The sequence below is a fragment of the Bos indicus x Bos taurus genome, chromosome 3, assembly GCF_003369695.1.
Source record: "Bos indicus x Bos taurus breed Angus x Brahman F1 hybrid chromosome 3, Bos_hybrid_MaternalHap_v2.0, whole genome shotgun sequence".
NCBI lineage: Eukaryota > Metazoa > Chordata > Mammalia > Artiodactyla > Bovidae > Bos > Bos indicus x Bos taurus.
This window is the reverse complement of record NC_040078.1, coordinates 103,066,383-103,081,782: the sequence shown is the minus strand read 5'-3', so window position 1 is coordinate 103,081,782 and position 15,400 is coordinate 103,066,383. Positions and strand designations below refer to the sequence as shown.

Below are 15,400 nucleotides of genomic sequence, written 5' to 3'. Positions count from 1 at the left end.
TTGGGGGCATTAAGCTTCCTGCCTGTGCCTTTCACCCAGCCCAGTGGCTCTGTGCTGCATGTACCAGCATGGGCAGGAGATCTTCAGGGCTTTCAGGGATAGGAAATCTACTCTCCAACCCCATGCTGATATGAAGGAAGCCCCTGGGTCTGCCTGCTAGAATGCCCTCCCTCCAGGGATGCTATGCATTTGACACACTTAATAAAGGCACAGATCTCCCTAGTAGGGCTACCGTGCAAAGGAGAAAGAGAGACCGCTTTCCACTGCACCACTGAGACCAAGAGACACCAGGCGAAGGCTGCTGCAGGGCTGAAGGGGGTGAAGAATGGCGCGCTGTTCACTTGTAAGTAGGAATGAGGGATGAACTAGGTGAGTTACCTTCTTAGGGCACCCCCAAGAATGGACAAGGGATCACCCTAGTCTTCTCTGCCCCACTCCCTGGGGGAGGGGGAGGAGGCTCCTGCCCTCATAAACAGGAGTAGAATCTCTACTGCAACTCCATGGCCATTTTCAAACTCAAACAGTGGCCCTCAGGAGCATCACCTACCCCCATTCCCTAAATTGGTCCTGGGGCACTCTGGGGGACCCCTGACAAGGGATCTTCTTTCTTCTTTTTCTAAAAAAAAAAAAAATGTTTTTATTTCTTTGACTGCACCAGGACTTAGCTGCAGCATGTGGGATCTAGTTCCCCAACCGGGGACCAAACTTGGGCCCCCTCCATTAGGTGTGAGGAGTCTTAGCCATGGGACCACCAGGGAAGTCCCTCTTCTTTTTCTTGTCTACTAGAAGAGCAGAGGCTGAGAAGGACAAGTGAAGGGTTGGCAGGAGGAAAGGAGGGCAGATATTAGAAACAGAGCTCTCATAGTTCAAAGGCTGATGTAATTCTTCCTTCATGTGTGCCTTTGAGGGAGGCAGCAGAGAGAGCAGTGGCTAAGAGCCTGGCAAGCTGTGCACCCAGAGAATCTAGCATAAGGCCTGGGACCACCACTCATTAGCTTGGAGGAAGGCAGAGCAGAGTCTGGTCTTAAAGCAGAGAAAACTAGTCCTGGAACAGGGCTCCAGAAGAAATCGGTTGATCTCACTTAAATATGGTGGAGAGATAGGTCTAATGGACACAGCCTCTGCCTGTAGCCTGCGTGGGAAGACAATACACAAACCCCACAAGGCTGACTGGTCAGGTGAGGAGGAGGGAACCCCAAACTGGGCTTTGAGAGCTGGTGGGATGTGAGGAGGAAGAAGGGATCATGGGAGACATCCCAACAGATAAACAGTTTAAGGAAAGAATGGTGAGATTTGCATGGCATATGTGGCAGGTGCTGAGAAAGCCAGGCAGCTTGGAGGATCTGTGGGTCAGAGAAGAGGGGCCCCCAAGATGCTCAGATGAGGATGTTTTGGTGGTCCTGCTCATCATGGCTCAGAACTCTCATTGAGTCACAAAAAATGCTATAGACTTGAAAATTGGTCAGAACCAGAAGAGAAATGTCTTAGTATAGTCTAAGGAGGCATGAGAATGGGCATGAAAGATGAAGCAGTATCTGCTGGTGGGTGGACCAGGAAGCCCAGATCTGGATGTGGACTAATGAGATGGAGGATGTGAGCCTCTCCCCATTCTCATCCCTCATCATTCTGGCTTCAGCTGTTTGCACAGCTGACAAATCCTTGTCTCTTGAATGTGACCCCTCTGAAAGTCCAAGATGCTGAGCTTTCCTAGTTCTCTTCTCTTCATAAACATTCCTGACCTGAATCATTTTCCTTCTTATTCCATTTATTTTTGTCCAGTTACTGGTGTTCCCTAAAGCTCAGCACAAAAATATCACACTGTCTTCTTTTGCTCATAGCCTCAGACAACTTCTTCATCCCTCACCCTTCACCAGAATTCTGCAGCAATCAGGCCTCATAGTCTTGTTTTCAGTATTGTCCTCTGGAACTTAGATGCTTGAAAATATCACGATGGCTCCTCAATTCTCCCTTCATTCCTACTTCCACTAAGACTACCTTATGTAAATTGTTACCATTTATTGAGCACTTTCCATAGACCAGATGCATTTCACACAAACTCCATTCTGGACGAGGTATTACAGATAAAGCACAAGGGACCCTGAGAGGCTAAGTGACTTACGAGTGGGTAAAGAGGATATGAAATGAAGGTGTGTTGACACCTGAATCTATGCCCTGGTCTCGTGTCTCCAACTCCTGGAAGGAATCTCCTGCTAACACAACCCTGTTCAGCTGACTGCTCAGCCCAGCCCTCCCCTTGGTTCTCATGACACTGATGCTATCACAGGTCTCCAGCCAGGTGTTCCTTGGACCAGAGAATAGCAGACCCAGAAGAGTCCCTTGGAGTCATCAAGACCACCAGAGTTACCCAAAATCACACAGCGAATTAGGTGCAGAGTTATGACCAGCCCCACTCTTCTGATTTCCAGAGTCCTCCCACTTATACCAACCCTTTTACTTGTCTAGTGTTGGTATTTTGCAAAATTTATTGAGATAGGGTATGTCATATGCCTCTTTCTATTACCCTGTGCCATGGATGTTTCATTTCTAACAGAGGAAGATACTGAGGCCATTGGAGGTGAAGGGACTCGCCCAAATTCACACAGATGGGTAATTGACAGCCTTCTGTCTGAAGGAAGAGCTGAATTTTAAATGTTATCATAGGGTGGTAATTATAAGGATTTGACAGAAAATCCCACAGACATTCAATCACAGACCTCAGGACAAGTTAGGAATCAAAATCACTCTTTCCATTTCTCGGGGCTGTGAGGTCTCTGCTCTCTCCTTCCCAGCATGCCGGCTCTCATCTCTGTAAGACCTCCACTGTTCTCTACAACTCCAGCTCCCCTGTGACTTCGGGTCGCCAGCACAGCAGCTCTGGATTGACTGTACCTCAAGCACCGACGGCCCAGTGACACAGACTTTCAATGTCATCATTTAAAATTTTCAGCAGAAAATTGTTCTCCAGACCAAGACAAGTATACGCGCTTGGAAGCATTTAGCAGTGATCAGAGGCTGGCTGGGTTCCCCTGCTTCAGACATAGCTATCTAATGCCTTGCCTTCTATAGATGAAGGTGGGTTCCAGGGAAGGACCTGTGAGCATCTTATATTCTGTTACAAGCATAAATCCAGATCTTCTGATGGCTCTCCCAGTTCAGGAGCTACCTTAGTTTACTACACCTTTTCACCCAACTCAACAAAGATTTGACTGAATCTCAAGCTATTGTGCAAGGGGCTGTGTGTGGCTCTGGTTCAGTCAGCTGTGTCCTCCTTCCCCCAAGGCTGAGGAAAGAATAGATTGGTCTTTGTCTCCTTGATAGGCAGACCACCATGCAGAGCCTTGGCAAGGAGAACCACAGTTCCGTATCTGAGTTCATCCTCCTTGGCTTCTCCAGTGAGTCTCAGGTCAGAATGGCTCTGTTCACGTTTTTCCTTATCCTCTACTTTATCACCATTCTAGGCAATGGACTCATCATCACCCTGATCTACTTGGATACACACCTTCACATGCCTATGTACTTCTTTCTCAGCATCCTCTCCCTGGTAGACATGAGCTATGTCACCACCACTGTGCCCCAGATGTTGATTAATCTGGTATATCCAAGGAGGACCATTTCCTGGGGAGCTTGTGCAGCCCAGATGTTCATCTTCTTGATCCTGGGCATTGCTGAGTGTGTCCTCTATGCCATTATGGCCTATGACAGGTATATGGCCATCTGCTTCCCCCTTCACTATACTCTACTGATGAGTTATCCTATTTGTATCAAGATGGTCACAGTCTGTTGGCTTATTAGCATAGCTGGGGCCCTGATCTATACTGTCTTCACCATGCGTCTGCCTTATTGTGGCCCCCACAAGATAAACCACTTCTTCTGTGAGGTCCCTGCTGTCCTGAAGTTGGCTTGTGCAGACACATCCCTCAATGACTGGTTGGACTTCATCCTGGGTTTCATCTTGCTTTTGATACCACTTTCCTTCATCCTGGTCTCTTATGTTCGCATCTTTGTCTCCATCTTAAGCATCCGCTCACCCCAGGGGAGACTCAAGTCCTTCTCCACGTGTGCTTCCCACATCACTGTGGTCACCATGTTCTATGGGCCAGCCATGATCATGTACATGAGGCCTGGGTCCTGGTATGACCCAGAGAGAGACAAGAAGCTGGCCCTTTTCTACAATGTTGTCTCTGCCTTCCTCAACCCCATCATCTACAGTCTCCGGAACAAAGATGTAAAGAGGGCCTTTCTGAAAGTGCTTGGCCAGAGAGGGACAGCACAATGACCCAGGATGTTTCAGAAGTTGTCCAGAATCATGGGCCGACTTGATGAGGCTCATGTGGTATCATGAAAGTACATCAGGTTCTGGCCAGCATTTCTGGGTCTTTGAACTTCCCAAAAAGGGTGAGGTCACCCTGAAGTTCTCCCCACTGGTTGGAAAATTTTCAGCTACTACTGCCTACAGACTCAGTCGAGGATTTAAGACAAAGGATTTGATTTACGATAAGTATGTCCTTACAGTCCAAGGTTATTGCTTTATTGTTTTTCCTTGGTTCTCTCCTCAACTCTGGAAAATTATGTCAGTTCAATATATCATGGCCAAGTGTTTATCATGCATATGTGCTTTTCAATGGTGTAAAGGATTGGGGGTGAAGATGACAAAAAGAGTGGACATATTATGTAGGAACAGTCTTGCGTTACTCTCTGACAAGCACTCAGAAGTAATATTAGCATTGCTTTTTGCACTTAGTGGTATAAAATCTAAGTTAGAGTTATTTTAGACACATCTGTAGAACAATATGGCCAATAATATTCTCTTCAACTTGTGAAACTGACTCTTAGCTGATTTTATACTTTAAATATCACTTTTATAAATATACATTTCATAAAAGAAAATACATGTGTATATATACCTGCATCTTTTTTTTTTTTGGCTCTTCTTCATGTGTGTCTTTGGCTGAGTCTTCGCTGTGGCACATGCACTTCTCTAGTTGTGGCATGCGGGTTCTGTAGTTGATGCCTGGGTCTTAGCTGCCCCATGGCGTGTGGGATATTACATCCCTGATCAGAGATAGACCCTGGGTCCCCTGCATTGGAAGCATGGATTCTTAACCAGGACCAGCAAGGAAGTTTCCTATGTATCTCTCTTTTTATGTTTAGGTATATAATGAGATATCAGACAGTCAGAAATATGCAGAAAGAAATTATAGAAAAGAGTTTTCTCTTTTCTCTGTTTTCTCACACTCAAAATAAATATGTTAGTATTTTGCAATATTTAGTCAGAGTCTTTTTTATACTTTAGAAAAGGGTTAAATAATTACAGATAAAATTGAAGTGCTCTTTGACAATTTCCAGCTTCTCTGAATCAACCACTTTTATTAGATTGACGTCTATTCTCTTATGTTTCAAAGCTTTTGCTTACATGTAATCACATCCATAACCAATAGACAAAATTGTTTTTGTATAAACTTAACATTTTATAATGGTATCAAGATATCAGTCCCACTATGAAAAAATTTAACTCAGCATCATGGTTCTGACATCCCCCACTGGATACTTAAAGGTCTAAATAATTCTCTTAAGAATTTTAAGCATTTTACCACATCTCATTTATCTAATTCTTTATCATTGGACATTTGTTTACTTCTAATTTTTTGCTATTTAAATAATATCGTGGTAAATTTCTTTGGACATTTCTCCATATGTAAAAATTTTTACCAAGACGCATGTATAGCAGTGAATGTAGTAGTTTTTAGAACTTTCCAATTTACTAGATACCCCTAAACTATCCTTCTAAGTACTGATACCAATCTACAACTTTCATTCTCATCAACCCTTGATAATGTTGTTTATCTAAACCATTCTAAAAGAGTCTATCTCATAGATGGAAAGTGGTGACATTTTTTGTTTCACTTATAATCCCCTGATTGCTAATGAATTTAACATATTTTCGTAAGACTGTTGGTAGTATTGTGCAGTGAAGTCAGCCCTGGAGTCAGACTTCTGTATTCTAACCTCAGCTAACCCTTTACTAACTCAGTGATGATGGGCAAGTTACCTAACTTCTGTGAGTTTCAGTTTCCTCATCTGTTAATGGGAAGAATATATTATAGATCTCAGAGGGGTGTTGCTGCTGCTACTGCTGCTGCTAAGTCGCTTCAGTCGTGTCCGACTCTGTGCAACCCCATAGACAGCAGCCCACCAGGCTCCCCCATCCCTGGGATTCTCCAGGCAAGAACAAGGGTGGGTTGCCATTTCCTTCTCCAATGCATGAAAGTGAAAAGTGAAAGTGAAGTCGCTCAGCCGTGTTCAACTCTTAGCCACCCCATGGACTGCAGCCCACCAGGCTCCTCCATCCATGGGATTTTCCAGGCAAGAGTACTGGAGTGGGGTGCCATTGCCTTCTCCCAGAGGGGTGTTAGGAGGATTAAATGAGATAATACATGTACAGCATTTAGCATAATAAAAAATAGTAAGTGTTCAATGAATACAAGATATGTTTACCTTTTCTTATTTATGGTTTATTAAATATTCTGGCTATTGTTCTTGCTCTATTACATGCACTGAAAATATCTCCTCGGGCACTTTCATGGAGGCTCAGTGGCTGGACCTCTGTACTCTAGTGCAGGCAGCCTGGGTCCCATTCCTGGTGGAGGAACTAGATTCCACAGATCACAATTAAGAGTTCACATGCCTAAGACCTGGCACAGCCAAATGTATAAAAATAGAAAAAAAAAAAAAAAAAAAGAAAACATCTTGTCCGAGTCTGTTACTTGTTTTCATTATTGCAAAAGTAGTATATATGTATTCTGAAAACTTTGCATTTATAAATACAAACAAAAAACTGTTACCTTAGATTTGGAGATAACTACAATTAACATTTATTTATTTTCTGCTTCTTTTGTATTTTTTAAATTATGAAAGTATGATAACACACTTATAGGAGACTTGGAAAATACAGAACAAAGTTACATATATTTCCACTATATATTACAATCATTTTTAAGTAGATAAATTAAAATTTTTACTTGGAATAAATAACAAGCTGTCGAAAGTTAATAGGATGAATACACAAAGAAGTAGAAGGATATAGCAGACCTGAATATCACTATGAGCCAATTGAACATGATTAAGATTTAAACAATTTTCACACAACAGCAGAATACAAATTCTATTCAAGTTCCCTTAGACTAAACTAGGAGACCCTGGAACATATCCAGGGACATAAAACAAGGTACAAGCATTTCATGGTCTACAGGTATTGAAGTTATACAGAATCTGTTCTCTTATCACTATGGAACTATGTTAGAAATCAATATCAAAAAATATTTGAAAATAACCCACATAATTTCAAGTGCAATGTAACACTTACCAAGAGAGATCTTTGACTTAGCCATTGAAAGCCTCCATAAAGTTAAAAGTTTGAAAAAACATAAAGGGTGATTGCAAAGAAGAAAGCATTTAAATAAGAAATTAATATCAAAATGAGAAATTAATATTAAAGATACTTTAAAAACATGTATTTGAAATTTAAATGTCTGCATTTAAAAGTTATGTATGTCTAAGAAACCATAATAAGAAAAATTAGAGATATTTGTAAGAAAATCAAAATGAAAAGAGAATTTATCAGAATTTGATGCATGCAGCTGAAGCTACTCAATGCAACTAAATACAATGTGAAATCTTGAAAAAGATATGAAATCAAACAATGGACACTAGCATAAAATTTCATGCAATGTGAATAAAGTCTGTACTTTAGTTAACAATACTGTATCACATGTTAATTTCCTGTTTTTTTTTAACTTTATTTATTTTAATTGGAGGCTAATTACTTTACAATATTGTAGTGGTTTTTCCCATCCATTGACATGAATCAGCCATGTGTTTACATGTGTTCCCCATCCTGAACCCCTTTCCCACCTCCCTCCCCATCCCATCCCTCTGGGTCATCCCAGTGTACCAGCCCTGAGCACCCAGTCTCATGCATCGAACCTGGACTGGCGATTCTGTTTCACATACGGTAATAAACATGTTTCAGTGCTATTCTCTCAAATCATTCCACCCTCACCTTCTCCCACAGAGTCCAAAAGTCTGTTCTTTGCATCTGTGTCTTTTGTGCTGTCCTGCATATAGGGTCATCGATACCATCTTTCTAAATTCCATATATATGCCTTAATATACTGTATTGTTGCTTTTCTTTCTAACTTACTTCACTCTGTATAATAGGCTCCAGTTTCATCCACTTCATTAGAACTAATTCAAATTCATTATTTTTAATAGCTGAGTAATATTTGAATGCAGAGTTCCAAAGAATAGCAAGGAGAGATAAGAAAGCCTTCCTCAGTTATCAGTGCAAAGAAATAGAGGAAAACAATAGAATGAAAAAGATTAGAGATCACTTCAAGAAAATTAGAGATACCAAGGGAACATTTCATGCAAAGATGGGCTCAATAAAGGACAGAAATGGTAGGGACCTAACAGAAGCAGAAGATATTAAGAAAGAGGTGGCAAGAATACACAGAAGAACTGTACAAAAAAGATCTTCATGACCCAGATAATCACGATGGTGTGATCACTCACCTAGAGCCAGACATCCTGGAATGTGAAGTCAAGTGGGCCTTAGGAAGCATCACTATGAACAAAGTTAGTGGAGGTGATGGAATTCCAGTTGAGCTATTTCAAATCCTGAAAGATGACGCTGTGAAAGTGTTGCACTCAATATGCCAGCAAATACGGAAAACTCAGCAGTGGCCACAGGACAGGAAAAGGTTAGTTTTCATTCCAATCCCAAAGAAAGGGAATGCAAAGAATGCTCAAACTACCGCACAATTGCACTCATCTCACATGCTACTAAAGTAATGCTTAAAATTCTCTAAGCCAGGCTTCAGCAATACGTGAACTGTAAACTTCCAGATGTTCTAGCTGGTTTTAGAAAAGGCAGAGGAACCAGAGAACAAATTGCCAACATCCACTGGATCATGGAAAAAGCAAGAGAGTTCCAGAAAAACATCTATTTCTGCTTTATTGACTATGCCAAAGCCTTTGACTGTGTGGATCACAGTAAACTGCAGAAAATTCTGAAAGAGATGGGAATACCAGACCACCTGACCTGCCTCTTGAGAAACCTGTATGCAGGTCAGGAAGCAACAGTTAGAACTGGACATGGAACAACAGACTGGTTCCAAATATGAAAAGGAGTATGTCAAGGCTGTATATTGTCACCCTGCTTATTTAATTTATATGCTACATCATGAGAAACGCTGCACTGGAGAAAGCACAAGCTGGAATCAAGATTGTGGGGAAAAATATCAATAACATCAGATACGCAGATGACACCACCCTTATGGCAGAAAGGGAAGAGGAGCTAAAGAGCCTCTTGATGAAAGTGAAAGAGGAGAGTGAAAAAGTTGGCCTAAAGCTCAACATTCAGAAAACTAATATCATGGCATCCAGTCCCATCACTTCATGGCAGATAGATGGGGAAACAGTGGAAACAGTGTCAGACTTTATTTTTGGGGGCTCCAAAATCACTGCAGATGGTGACTGCAGCCATGAAATTAAAAGATGCTTACTCCTTGGAAGGAAAGTTATGACCAACCTAGATAGCATATTCAAAAGCAGAGACATTACTTTGCCAACAAAGGTCCCTCTAGTTAAGGCTATGGTTTTTCCAGTGGTCATGTATGGATGTGAGAGTTGGACTATAAAGAAAGCTGAGCGCCGAAGAATTGATGCTTTTGAACTGTGGTGTTGGAGAAGACTCTTGAGAGTCCCTTGGACTGCAAGGAGATCCAACCAGTCCATCGTAAAGGAGATCAGTCCTGGCTGTTCATTGGAAGGACTGATGTTGAAGCTGAAACTCCAATACTTTGGCCACCTGATGTGAAGAGCTGACTCATTTGAAAAGACCCTGATGCTGGGAAAGATTCAGGGCAGGAGGAGAAGGGGACGTGTGATGTGCTGTGATGAACATTGTGGTACACGTGTCTCTTTCAATTCTGGTTTCCTCGATGTGTATGTCCAGTAGTGGGATTGCTGGGTTATATGGCAGTTCTATTTCCATTTTTTAAAGGAATCTCCACACTGTTCTCCATAGTGGCTGTACTACTTTGTATTCCCACCAACATTGTAAGAGGATTCCCTTTTCTCCACACCCTCTCTGGCATTTATTGTTTGTAAACTTTTTGATAGCCGCCATTAAGACCGGCATGAGATGGTACCTCATTGTGGTTTTGATTTGCATTTCTCTGATAACGAGTAATGTTGAACATCTTTTCAAGTGTTTGTTAGCCATCTGTATGTTTGGAGAAATGTCAGTTTAGTTCTTTGGCACATTTTTTGATTGGGTCATTTATTTTTCTGGAATTGAGCTGCAGGAGCTGCTTGTATATTTTTGAGATTAATTCTTTGTCAGCTGCTTCATTTGCTATTATTTTCTCCCATTTTGAAGGTTGTCTTTTCACCTTGCTTATAGTTACCTTCGTTGTGCAAAAGCTTTTAAGTTTAATTAGGTCTCATTTGTTTATTTTTGCTTTTATTTCCTTTACTCTGGAAGGTGGGTCATAGAGGATCCTGCTGTGATTTATGTCAGAGAGTGTTTTGCCTATGTTTTCCTCTAGGAGTTTTTTTTTTTTTATTTAGAGAAAGAAAAACTTGGAAGGTAAAGACTTCAGAGTCCATAATCCAAGTTAAGAGCATTTTAGTTATTAGCAGTGGTTACCAAATAAGCTGAAGGTAAATCTTTTCAAAGAGCTGCTCATCATTTGCTTTGTTGAGAAGAGGGGAGGATCCACTTCACTACTTCTCTATAAGATGGTGCAGGTCTTCTTATCCTTGAAGGGTTTTCTGAAGTTGGTATCCCCATCAGCAGAGGGTCATTCCTGGTGTGTTCCTCACAGTAGGACATGAGGTCTGCTGATGCCTTTGAAACGTTTATTCTCTCGATGGAGGCTTCCATTCTCAACTGCTGCACAGTCCTCCGTGCCTGGGCGATGTTGTTGGTACTGGCTGTCTTGCTCGACATCTTCAGTTAATGGTTTTCACCAGTTTTTAGGTGATGGAATGAATCTGCCAGTGCACTGCCCCTGCCGCCACTGCCGCTGCCAGGGACTCTGTCTCTAAGGGCTCCTGGAGACGACCTCCTCTAGGACTTTTTTAGTTTCTTGTCTTATGTTTAGATCCTTAATCCATTTTGAGTTTATTTTTTGTGTATGGTGTTACAAAGTGTTCTAGTTTCATTCTTTTACAAGTGGTTGACCAGTTTTCCCAGCACCACTTCTTAAAGATATTGTCTTTTCTCCATTGTATATTCTTGCCTCCTCTGTCAAAGATAACGTGTCCATAGGTGCGTGGATTTATCTCTGGGCTTTCTATTTTGTTCCATTGGTCTATATTTCTATCTTTTTGCCAGTGACATACTGTCTTAATGACTGTAGCTTTGTAGTATAGCCTGAAGTCAGACAGGTTGATTCCTCCAGTTCTATTCTTCTTTCTCAAGATTGCTTTGGCTATTCGAGGTTTTTCGTATTTCCATACAAATTGTGAAATTATTTGTTCTAGCTCTGTGAAAAATACCGTTGGTAGCTTGATAAGGATTGCACGGAATCTATAGATTGCTTTGGGTAGTATACTCACTTTCACTATATTGATTCTTCCAATCCATGAACATGGTATATTTCTCCATCTATTTGTGTCATCTTTGATTTCTTTCATCAGTGTTTTATAGTTTTATATATATAGGTCTTTTGTTTCTTTAGGTAGATTTATTCCTAAGTATTTTATTCTTTTCGTTGCAATGGTGAATGGAATTGTTTCCTTAATCTATCTTTCTGTTTTCTCATTATTAGTGTATAGAAATGCAAGGGATTTCTGTGTGTTAATTTTATATCCTGCAACTTTACTATATTCATTGATTAGCTCTAGTAATTTTCTGGTGGTGTCTTTAGGGTTTTCTGTGTAGAGGATCATGTCATCTGCAAACAGTGAGAGTTTTACTTCTTCTTTTCCAATCTGGATTCCTTTTATCTCTTTTTCTTCTCTGATTGCTGTGGCCAAAACTATGTTGAATAGTAGTGGTGAGAATGGGCACCCTTTTCTTGTTCCTGACTTTAGGAGAAATGCTTTAAAATTTTCACCATTGAGGATACTGTTTGCTGTGGGCTTATCATATGGCTTTTATTATATTGAGATATGTTCTTTCTATGCCTGCTTTCTGGAGGGTTTTTATCATAAATGGATGTTGAATTTTGTCAAAGGGTTTCTGTGCATCTATTGAGATAATCATATGGTTTTTATCTTTCAATTTGTTAATGTGGTGTAGCACACTGATTTGTGAATATTGAAGAATCCTTGCATCCCTGGGACAAAGCCCACTTGGTCATGATGTATAATTTTTTTAATATGTTGTTGGATTCTGTTTGCTAGAATTTTATTAAGGATTTTTGTATCTATGTTCATCAGTGATATTGGCCTGTAGTTTTCTTTTTTTGTGGCATCTTTGTCTGGTTTTGGTATTAGGGTGATGGTGGCCTCATAGAATGAGTTTGGAAGTTTACCTTCCTCTGCAATTTTCTGGAAGTTTGAGTAGGATAGGTGTTAGCTCTTCTCTAAATTTTTGGTAGAATTCAGCTATGAAGGCATCTGGTCCTGGGCTTTTGTTTGTTTGAAGATTTTTTTATTACAGTTTTGATTTCCGTGCTTGTGATGGGTCTGTTAAGATTTTCTATTTCTTCCTGGTTCAATTTTGAAAGGTTATACTTTTCTAAGAATTCATCCATTTGAGATCAGCCCCACAGAGGAGACACACAGCACACCTGAGATGGCGCTTTTGCAGCGCACCCAGGAAATCAAGCAGCTGGGACTGGGTAGGTGAAAAGACGCACTGTACACCTGGAATAGTGTGCTCACCAAACATCTGGTCGCCTGAGCTCCTCGGACCTGGGAAGGGCACAAAATGCAAGCCCAACCGAGTCTGTGTCTTTGTGGAGTACCCCAGAACCTGAACCTCAGCAGCTTAGACCTGAGAAGAGCACGCAACCCAGGGCCCGCTTTGGACAGTTTCCCTTCAGAGCAACATGGAGCCTGAGCAGTGTAGAGGGGGAAAGCACAGGCACCATGAGCTGGGGCAAACCCAGTGTGGTCCATACACTGCAAGTAGTCCCCCCACACTAGTGAGTGGTCCATACACTGCAAGTAGTGCCCCCACACTAGTGATATTTGTTTGTAGTGTTCCTCCCTCCCCACAGCACAACTGAACAAGTGAGCCTAAATAAGTGACCACCTTCACCTCCTTATGTCAGGGTGGAAATTAGACACTGAAGAGACTTGCAAACGGAGGAAGCCAAAATAAACAAAGAAGAGGGAGATGCTCTGGAAGTGACAGGTACAACAGATTAAAACCCTATAGTTAGCATTGATTGTTTTTTATTTTTACAACATAGCATTTCTTTATATTTTCAGAATGGGATCAGAAGTGTCAAGCCTCATTCAAATTTGTTTTTTTTAAAAATCACTAAGATAAAAAGCTTTCTAGACTTTTAGCAGTAATGCATGCATGCTCAGTCACTCAGTTGTGTCTGACTCTTTACAGCCTTATGGACTGCAGCCAGCCAGGCTCCTCTGTCCATGGGATTCTCCAGTTAAGAATACTGGAATGGGTTGCCATGCCCTTTGCCATTAGCAGTAATACTAGATGCCAGAATAAATGGAGCTACATCAAAGTATTGAGTGAATATAAATTAGAAATCTAGCATTCTATTCATCTTAGTCAAACAAATGAAACCAAAAAGTCATAAAACTTTTAGCCAGGCAAAAATTCGTAAGTTTTCTAAAATATATATTGAATGTATATGTTTAATTAATATTTAATATTAATTATTATTGAATTTAATATTAATATTAAATGTACTATTTAGTAATATATGTATATAATAGCTTTTCTACTATACTTGGTAAAGGTTTGAGAAAGAACAACAAAAAATAAGAGAGAAATTAGGAAACATAAACTAGATGAAATGGGAGTACTGAATATGAAATAGAAAAAAGTGAAACAAACTAGATAAAAGTGAAAGATATATAGTTCAGTAGTTTTTAAACACGGCTGCTCATTAGAATCACATCTGGAGCTTTGGAGAAAGAAAACAATACCTGGGCATTTGTATTTTTCAAAAAACTCCAAGATAATTCTAATGTGCATCTGGATTTTAAAAAGTGATTACAGGTTTTTCTATTAAATGGTAGTTTTAGTGATATAGAATTCTATTATCCTCTGTTGACCAATTGTGATACAATTGTATTAAAATGAATAATAGTTACACCGGCTTTTCCTGGTGGCTAAGAAGGTAAAGAATCTGCCCACAAAGTGGGAGGCCTTGATTTGATCCTGGGGTTGAGAAGATCCCCTGGAAAAGGGAATGGCTACGCACTCCAGTATTCTTGCCTGGAGAATTCCATGGACTGAGGGGACTGGTGGACTATAGCCCACAGGGTCACAATGAGTTGTACACAACTGAGCATCTAAAACACAAATCTAATCACAATAGTAAAAGCGGTTTATCAGTTTTCACAATCAATAGCCAGACCAAAAAAAAAAAAAAAAAGATAATTACAATTGCAAGCCATAATGGAAACATGATTAACCTAACAGTATAAAATAATTACATACAATTTAGGGATTAAGTAGAGTGATGTGGTAAGTGGAAATGCATACATACACATATTTTCATCCACCCAGCCAGTCTATGTCTTTTGGTTGGTGCATTTAATCCATTTACATTTAAGATAATTATCAATATGTATGATCCTATAGACACGAATTTGAACAAACTCTGGGAGATAGTGAAGGACAGGGAAGCCTGGCATGTTGCAGTCCATGGGGTCTCAAAGAGTCGGACACAAGTTAGTGACTTTTATTTTTTGTAGATCTTTTTCTTCTCTTGTGTTTCCTGCCTAGGGAAGTTCCTTTAGCATTTGCTATAATGCTGGTTTGGTGGTACTAAATTCTCTTAACTTTTGCTTGTCTGTAAAGCTTTTGATTTTTCCATCAAATCTGAACAAGAGTCTTGCTGGGTAGAGTATTCTTGGTTACAGAGTCTTCTCTTTCATCACTTTAAATATATTGTGCCATCCCCTTCTGGCCTGTAGAGTTTCGATTGAGAAATCAGCTTATAGCCTTTTGGGTGTTTCCTTGTATGTTATTTGTTGTTTTTCCCTTGTTGCTTTTAATCTTTTATCTTTAATTTTGGTCAGTTTGATTATTATCTGTTCAGTGTGTTCCTCCTTGGGTTTATCCTGCCTGGGACTCTCTGTGCTTCCTGGCCTTGGCTGAATATTTCCTTTCTCATGTTAGGGAAGTTTTCAGCTATAATCTCTTCAAATATTTTCTCAGGTCTTTTCTCTCTTCTCCTTCATG

General features: G+C 40.4%; 2 protein-coding genes and 1 pseudogene across 2 annotated transcripts in view; 2 read left to right on the top strand and 1 right to left on the bottom strand.

Annotated features, from left to right (window-relative positions):
* Window positions 1-15,400, top strand: part of LOC113890028 (olfactory receptor 2D2-like) — a 192,972-nt gene that overhangs the window by 174,702 nt on the left and 2,870 nt on the right. The window lies entirely within an intron of this gene.
* On the top strand, window positions 3,329-4,276 carry LOC113890358 (olfactory receptor 2A12-like). Its single transcript, XM_027538256.1, has one exon. The coding sequence runs from the start codon at window positions 3,329-3,331 to the stop codon at window positions 4,274-4,276; it is 948 nt and encodes a 315-aa protein (XP_027394057.1).
* Window positions 10,685-11,056, bottom strand: LOC113890033 (annotated as a pseudogene).

What these genes read in the sequence shown, in the direction of transcription:
- LOC113890358 (XM_027538256.1), top strand. Translation starts at nt 3,329, where the DNA reads ATGCAGAGCCTTGGCAAGGAGAACCACAGTTCCGTATCTGAGTTCATC.